We start from the raw sequence: 8177 nt of genomic DNA, 5'->3' as shown, positions 1-8177 counted from the left end.
TCTGTAGAGGGGTGTGTGTAGTGGTGTTCACACATGGCGCTCGTGTGTGTTTGCTTGTGTAAAAGTGGGATGTGTAGGACCTATTTATAAATGAGGAGGTTGTGTATCGTTAACAGTACCTTGTAATGTCGGAGATGTAGAGTAAAGCGCAGGCCTGTAGAGACGAGTGTGACCGTTTCGAACTGAATCTGGCAACATAAACGACTGTACATGAAGGTTTGTGAGTTGAGTCTATAAAGCAACACACACGCTTCAACTTTAAAAGGTTTAAAGGTTTTTAGTTAGCGGCCTGCATTTAGACGCGTAGTTAAAACTCTCCTGACGCTTCACTTCGTACGGCTGCTCTGATTGGCTGTTGAGGGGTCACATCCAGAAAAGATCATGTAGAGCGAGCAGATGATGGTGGTATTTTCTACTCTCAGGACATCAGATAAAAACCCAACATGGACGTGTGCCGTTCACGTTGTAGCCAGCGGGTGTGAATCCGACTGTGTGGTGACGTCACAAGCGTCACGTTTCTAGTGACCTGAAATCTCTTTCACAATCATTTTCATTTCCTGCGTTTCATGTTAAAATTGATCACTCTATGTAAAATAAACAGGACCAACTTGTCCACTGTCTTCTCTTTGCTGATTACGGTCACCCTCTGGCATTTACATTTACTACATTTACCAGACGCCCTTTTCCAGAGCGACTTACAGTCAGTAGTTACAGGGACAGTCCCCCCCTGGAGACACTCAGGGTTAAGTGTCCTGCTCAGGGACACGATGGCAGTAAGTGGGATTTGAACCTGGGTCTTCTGGTTCATAGGCGAGTGTGTTACCCGCTAAGCTTCTACCACCCTGGCAATGTCCCCCTGTCCCTGGACGGCTTTAACCCGCTGCATTTACGACCTGCAACCTTCCGGTTTCCATCTTGTCGTCCTCATGTGCCCCCATCCATCCACTTCCTCAGTCCGGCCGCATCCACGATGCCCGAACTGACCCTTCTGGCAGCAAGCAGGCGCCCCCTTGTGGACGGGATGTGACCCACGATGCATCACGCCTAGCGAGAAGTGGGGAGCAGTGCCTGTTCTGTCTGGCTAAAGCTACGTCGCCTCTGCCTCAGGAAACTTTTAACAAAAAACCCACACGTTAACCCCAACATTTAGCAAAAAAATGATTCTTAAGACTAAACGTTAATATTACGGAGACGAGCGTGTGAAAGAGGCTCTGGGTGTAACGGCATCAACTGACACCCGAATTGGGGATCAATCACTTCTCTGAACCCCATAATCAAGGCTGGGGTCACAAAAGGGGTCGTCGTGGCGACCTGCTGCCCTTTTTCTTACTGGAACATCTGCTTTCAGAAAAGGAAGGCAGGCAGTCAACGTCACATCTATTAAATACATTTTTTATTTAAAATAAAAACGAGTGTAGTCTGCAGTACAGATATGAACAGAATCGCCAGAACCCCGCCCCTTTTTTTAAACATTCATTACGCGTTGGCAGCGCTGGTCTTCCAGCATCCGAAAACAGAAACGATAAAAACCCAAAGACACTGTCCAGGCGACAACATTGTGTGCATGCACACACAGCGGGGCATTCAACATGCACACAACCCGGGGTTCTTGTTCTGTTCCCATCAACCACCTGGCTCCTGTGATGTGAACAAGTGCATTATGGGGCTTTTGCAGTCGGTGAGGGATACAGGACACACTCCTTCACACACACACACACACACACACACACACACACTCTCTCTCTGTAACAGATGTGGGACGGATGAGCTGCAGAAGCCGAAGGCACAAGACGAGACTGAGACACACGGACGAGGCGTGTAGAGTCCATCTGAACGTCCATCTCAGTCCCAAGGCAGAGGAGGTGGTTGAGGTGTCAGACATTTGTTAAATGTGTGTGTGTGTGTGTGTGTGTGTGTGTGTGTGTGAGCGAGAGAATGCCTGGGAAGAACCCTTGTCTGTGAAACGGGTGTGTTTAGGTACTTTCTCTTGCATCTTCAAGCTTGGCAAGAACCCACTGCAGAAGAACAGAGAACTTAAATCAACAAGAACTCACACATACACACACACACACACACACACACACACACACACACACACACACGAGAATACTTTCATGACACATTGCAGATTGCTGATGATCTAAACACGACTGTAGGATAACAGGCAAAGGAACGACAGGGGAACAAAATGATGAAATCGCTGGAAACCTTCTGGCACCAGAACATTTCCTGCAGGTTCCTGTAGTTCCTGAGATTCGTTTGCTACCTCCACACCTACCGGCCAATCAGAACGAAGAATTCAGACTGACACTCAGTTCCTACCTTGGCGATTTCAGGAGTCTTGAAGTTGATGATTTTCCCAAACTCCTTGGCGTGAAACACGGACTTCACCCGCTCCTGAACAGAGGAGACAAGCAGAGCAAACCCAAAGTTCAGGTCCTGGAAGATCCAGGAATGGAACTTCATTCTCGTTCAGTCTCTCGTCAAGCTACCAAAGGTTAAAATACAAGCGTTTCTACTCCCCATTTTACTCGACTGGAAGGAAACCCCGCCCACCCCTGACTAAACAAGGTGAGTCCATGAAAAATGATTCAGCAACGGGACAATATTTCATATCTCAGGGTTAAGTGTCCTGCTCAGGGACACGATGGTAGTAAGTGGGGTTTGAACCTGGGTCTTCTGGTTTGTAGGTGAGTGTGTTACCCGCTAGGCTACCACCACCCTGACCTCAGACTTGTGCCACCAGAACGTAATCGGCAGAGGCTGGCGTCCGTTTCACTGCCTCAGCATCCATTTTTTTGTGTCCGGGTAAAATGAACCCTGAAAAACAGGACCTGGGACGTGGTGAACGTCCCGGCCCAGTGTCCCCGCTCACCGCCTGATCATCAGGTCATCAAACTTGCAATTTTAATTTAGATTTTCTTTTTATTTCATTTATACGGTTTTAATTTCCAATCAGTGAAGCACTTTAAGCACCAACTTTCTTGTGGAATCGTGCTTCAAATAAAGAACTTTATGTTAACTAGATATTCATATTAATTACAAGTCTATATTGCCTGTATGCACGGCGAAGCCGCGTTTGTGTAAAAAGTTGGTCTAGAGCCCTGGAAGGCACATCGTCGGCGTGTAAATAAAATCTTCGCACCTTCGCTTCGATCCTCAGCCGCCGATCCTCCACAATCATGGGGGACTTGGTGAACTCGTCGAACAGGTACTGCCACTCACACGTCAACTGGCCAAACGTCCCCTTGGTCACAAAGAAAATGCCCCTGTGGACACACAGGACACGTTCGTCTCTCGCACCAACAGCACCGTTGTGTCAGCATTTAGGGCGTGGTCCCATGGCTCCTCCTACCTTTTGGTGATCATCAGGAAGTCCGACTCGTTCACCTTGGCGTGAGCGAAGTACCGGTACTTGGCGAATCGTCCATTTTCGATTTTCTAGAAGTGGGAGATGAAACGTGTTACAGGAGCAGAGAAGCCCAAATCACCAGGCTCATCACAAGATGGGGGATCACACCGGGCGACCTTTAACCTCTCTAGAACACTACTGCTCTACCCACAAATACTGAGCTCTTACTGAGCCAGTCCTCCATTCAGCTGGATCTCTGCTCTGATCACACCGGCTCGTGTCTTTCTCGCTGTTGTGGACTCGATGTTTTCACAAAAACACAAAGAAGACACAGCAGATGGACAGATGGACACATGGTGGGATGGGACAAGAGCATGAGGTCATAAGAAGATGGCTGCATGAGTCAATGACACAAGGACACAGGATGGAATCACTTTTATTCACATGACAAGACTGAATCCAGATGAATGAATGAATGAATAAATGACTTTAAAAGAAACATAAAAGACGTTTACATTTTAGAAATGTAACTTAAAAATGGCAGCTGCTAGCTGTGTGTGTGTGTGTGTGTTTCAACTGTCCTCGTCACTGCTCCACTGAACTGTCAGCAGCTTCTTCTGTGAACACGAGAGAAGAATCACGTCAGCACACACACACACACACACACACACACACACACACACGTACATGCTCACGCTCACACACACACACCTACATGCTCACACTCACACACACGCTCACACACACACGTACATGCTCACGCTCACACACACACACACGTACATGCTCACGCTCACACACACACACGTACATGCTCACACACACGTACATGCTCACGCTCACACACACACACACACGCTCACACACACACACACACACACGCTCACACACACACACACGTACACGCTCACACACACACCCACGTACACGCTCACACACACACCCACGTACACGCTCACACATACCCACGTACACGCTCACACATACCCACGTACACGCTCACACATACCCACGTACACGCTCACACATACCCACGTACACGCACACACATACCCACGTACACGCTCACACACACCCCCACGTACACGCTCACACACACCCCCACGTACACGCTCACACACACCCCCACGTACACGCTCACACACACACCCACGTACACGATCACACACACCCCCACGTACACGCTCACACACACACACACACACACACACACACACAAACACACACAAACACACAGACTCTCTCTCACACAAAATGCCCTTCTACCTTCTACCAGCGGTGAAATGACCCTACAGCGCAGCAACTCGATAAACCAAATAGATTCGGATGATACGGGCTTCACGATTTCAAAACACTTCATTCAACGTTCATACAACTACTGGGTCTCCCAGGCAACACACAGTCAAAACAAACCAAACACACACACTCAAACATGGCAACACAACAACAAAAAAAAAAAGAGACAAACATCATAACCCAGTTACACACAACTCAACACACACAGCAGAACCCCGAGTGTGTATCAGACGTGTGTATGTGGATAGTGTGTGAAGAATGAGGTGTTATCAGTACGAGTGTTATTAGTGTGTGTGTGTGTGTGTCTTACCTGCAACATCTGACTGCCCAATCCCTCTCTCTCCCTGTAGGGTCTGATCACTCCGTCCTCGTGAATAAAGCGCGGGGGACGCAGACTCTCCACATCCTGGGTGGTCTCAGCAGCCCTACACACACACACACACACGTCTGAATAGGGACACTAACAAAGACACTTTTCACCAAGGACGAGCTGCTTCTCCTGAACTCCCTGTACGGGTTTCTTGTGCACTTTGTGGATTTGGCGGGATTACCAGTATGATCCGTGTCCGTCTGTTCGGTAAAGGCCCCGGTTTTGGGATCATACAGCAGTATTTACCGTCCCGAGAACCCCGTTCATTTACACGTTCTGTAAGGTTCTGAAACGGTTCTGAACTTTTATTTAGTTGGTTATTTAGCTGGTCACGCGCGTGTACCTACCGCTTTATACCCTGGAAGGTGCTGCTGGCCATGTCTATAATCCCCCCCGTAGGTCGGGTCACCGCACCCACCAGGCCCTTCCCCATTCCTTTAAAGAAGCCCGCAGCGCCCTCCTTCTGCGCTCCTGGAACACACCACAGCACTTATTATATCCACATATACCAATGCTGGTCTGATGAGGTCAGCACTGATCCACGAGTCTTCAAATTTCCATCATAATCACAAATCACAATTACACATCCTACCTTTTATGGGCTTGGTCACTATCCCAGTGATGCCACTAACAAAACCCTAGACAGGAGACACACACAGATGAACAGTGAGCGCTGTGTAGGGGTGTGTGTGTGTAGGTGTGTGTGTGCTGCACGTTGCTGGGTGGCGACTCACAGAGACCAGGCCCTTCCCACCACGGGTCAGACCCTCCTTCAGACCACTTGGCTGGCGGTTCATGGCTTCTCTCCTCTTCTGCTGGTACTCCTCATCCAGAGTCATGGCTGCCACGCCCTTCGCCATGGTCCCGGTTATACGGGACGCTGCGCCCGCTATGCCTCCTGGGAAATCAGCAGGACGTGGTGGAGGATCCAGGAGAACGAACGGGAGTGTGAGACAGAGAGTGACCCTTACCTACGGCTCCACCCACAAGCGCTTTGACTCCTAGCGCCATCCCCTCCACAAACTCCTCCGGGCCCTGGATCGCTCCCTGCACAGGTTATACATGCTGATGTGTGAGTTATGTGTGTGTAGCGCGTGTGTGTAGCGTGTGTGTGTGTGTGTGTGTGTGTGTGTGTGTTACCTGGTACGGCTCATAGAAGAAGGCCTCCACTCCCTCTGACAGACCCCTGATCAGACCAATTGGGTTTCCCAGCACATCCAGTCCCAACACCAACACGTACATCTGCTTAATGGCCTGGAAACGTACACACACAGAGGAAGAGCAGAAAGTGAATACTACAAGTAGGGAACGAGTAGCGCACGAGTAGGTGTAGGTAGGGAACGAGTTGCGTGCGAATAAGGTGTAGGTAAGGAAACGAGTAGCGCGAGTAAGGGTTAGGTAGGGAACGAGTAGCGCGCGAGTAAGGTGGTAGCAGGGAATGAATAGCGCGCGAGTAAGGTGTAGGTAAGGTGCTAGTAGGGAACGAGTAGCGCGCGAGTAAGGTGGTAGCAGGGAACGAGTAACGTGCGAGTAAGGTGGTAGCAGGGAATGAATAGCGCGCGAGTAAGGTGTAGGTAAGGTGCTAGTAGGGAACGAGTAGCGCGCGAGTAAGGTGGTAGCAGGGAACGAGTAACGTGCGAGTAAGGTGGTAGCAGGGAATGAATAGCGCGCGAGTAAGGTGTAGGTAAGGTGTTAGTAGGGAACGAGTAGAGCGCGAGTAAGGCGTGAATGGTGCATGAGCCCTGTCTTCAGTCACTGTTCCTGATTGGCTGGATAATCAGCAGGACCAGGAGTAAAGTGTGTGTTAAGGGTGAACAGTGTGTGATACCTGTTTAGAGTAGTGCCGGATCACTTCCCACTGCAGCTGCTGTGTTGTGTTGAACTTGTAAGTCATCTGAAAGAAAGGCAGTCTGTGCGCACACACACACACACACACACACACACACACACACACAGTTAACAATTCTGAAGGTAATAAGACAGTGTATGAGTGTGTGATGACACCCACTTGAAGACCACATCCTGTACATCAGTTAGCGTAGCTCCGATGCTCTTGAGCAGCAGCTGGAGGGACTGAACTGGGATCAGCTCCGTCTCCCTCTTCTCCTTCAGCCCGTCCTCCCCTCCCGAGCTCAGAGAGAAGCTCAGGTGGAGCTGCAACACACCAGACCCCCATCACCACCACCACCGCCACCGCCACACACGCAGGAGCCCCTCAAACATGTTAAAACATCTTCTTCACATTCAAGCTGCTCAAATACATATCAGTCAATGATGAGTGCTTCAAATCATCCAACTCTGCACAGTACGCAGGTTGTGAGTGTGGGTGAGAGAGTGCGTAAGTGTGTGTCTGTGTGAGTGTGTACTCACCTTGATGGAGGAAATGTGGAAGTATTCATACAGGCTGATGGGGGAGGTGTCGGTGCTAGAGGCATGGTTCAGCTCGGTCTTTATGTACTCAATATCCTTCACAAAAAGTTCAAACTAGACACACACACACACACACACACACCATTTTTAATACCCTTATGTCTGTGATATGGAATGTGTGCATGGAATCTGCATATTTAACCCTAAAACGTAATGTTTTTGTGTGTGTGCACCTTCACCTCTTGCTCAGACGTGACCGTGCTGGAGTTCTCCTGGGTGAAAAGCTCCAGCAGCGCGTAAAGGAAGCCCAGATCCAGCCGCGTGTCCATCTCCTGTATCAGAACCTTAAAGTACCTGCCAGACAAAACAGAACCTCACAAGGCCGGCGCCCAACCAGGCGACACACCCGGCACGCGGGGCCCACAGAGAAGAGTGGAGAACATCTGAGAAGAGACTCACTTGATGCGCAGGATGTCGGAGTGTCCGGCTGCCCTGGTGATGATGCTCACGTCGGTTAATGGTTTCGCCTCTGCAGGAACGCACGCACAACGCCTTCATGAGAACCTAAATCTAACTCCAGCCTTACACAATGTCTGAGCAGAGAGAAATAAAATGGCTGCATTCATGGTGTGGGTCCTGGTGAACCAGAACGCTGTAAGTCGCCCTGAATAACGGCGTCTGCCGAGTGCCGCAAATGTAAATGTATTACTGGGAGGTCCTCTACAAGCACCACACCAGGGAACCCAAACATCTTCTCTCGACCTTCTGCATTTTATCTGAACATTTTTG

General features: G+C 49.6%; 1 protein-coding gene across 4 annotated transcripts in view; it reads right to left on the bottom strand.

The window, feature by feature from the left end:
• Window positions 1-1889: 1889 nt before the first annotated feature.
• The window catches only part of LOC114777673 (vacuolar protein sorting-associated protein 13A-like), a 36630-nt gene continuing 30342 nt past the window's right edge, over window positions 1890-8177 (bottom strand). For 3 of the 4 annotated variants that reach the window (XM_028967008.1, XM_028967010.1, XM_028967009.1), the window contains exons 57-71: window positions 7848-7917; window positions 7628-7742; window positions 7389-7502; window positions 7027-7172; window positions 6847-6928; window positions 6159-6272; window positions 5990-6065; window positions 5753-5916; window positions 5611-5656; window positions 5366-5489; window positions 4959-5073; window positions 3356-3441; window positions 3146-3269; window positions 2323-2397; window positions 1890-2015 (exon numbers count right to left, since the gene is read on the bottom strand). In XM_028967008.1, the coding sequence (XP_028822841.1) occupies window positions 1974-2015; window positions 2323-2397; window positions 3146-3269; window positions 3356-3441; window positions 4959-5073; window positions 5366-5489; window positions 5611-5656; window positions 5753-5916; window positions 5990-6065; window positions 6159-6272; window positions 6847-6928; window positions 7027-7172; window positions 7389-7502; window positions 7628-7742; window positions 7848-7917 (1493 nt within the window). In that variant the 3' untranslated portion in view covers window positions 1890-1973. Of the gene's footprint in view, window positions 2016-2322; window positions 2398-3145; window positions 3270-3355; window positions 3442-3770; window positions 3970-4958; window positions 5074-5365; window positions 5490-5610; window positions 5657-5752; window positions 5917-5989; window positions 6066-6158; window positions 6273-6846; window positions 6929-7026; window positions 7173-7388; window positions 7503-7627; window positions 7743-7847; window positions 7918-8177 lie in introns of those variants that run through there. The other variant, XM_028967012.1, reaches the window with a different exon arrangement.

Source organism: Denticeps clupeoides, unplaced genomic scaffold (assembly GCF_900700375.1).
Source record: "Denticeps clupeoides unplaced genomic scaffold, fDenClu1.1, whole genome shotgun sequence".
In the NCBI taxonomy this organism is placed as follows: Eukaryota; Metazoa; Chordata; class Actinopteri; order Clupeiformes; family Denticipitidae; genus Denticeps; species Denticeps clupeoides.
Note: the sequence above shows the minus strand (reverse complement) of the source record. Positions and strands in the feature narration are given on the sequence as shown.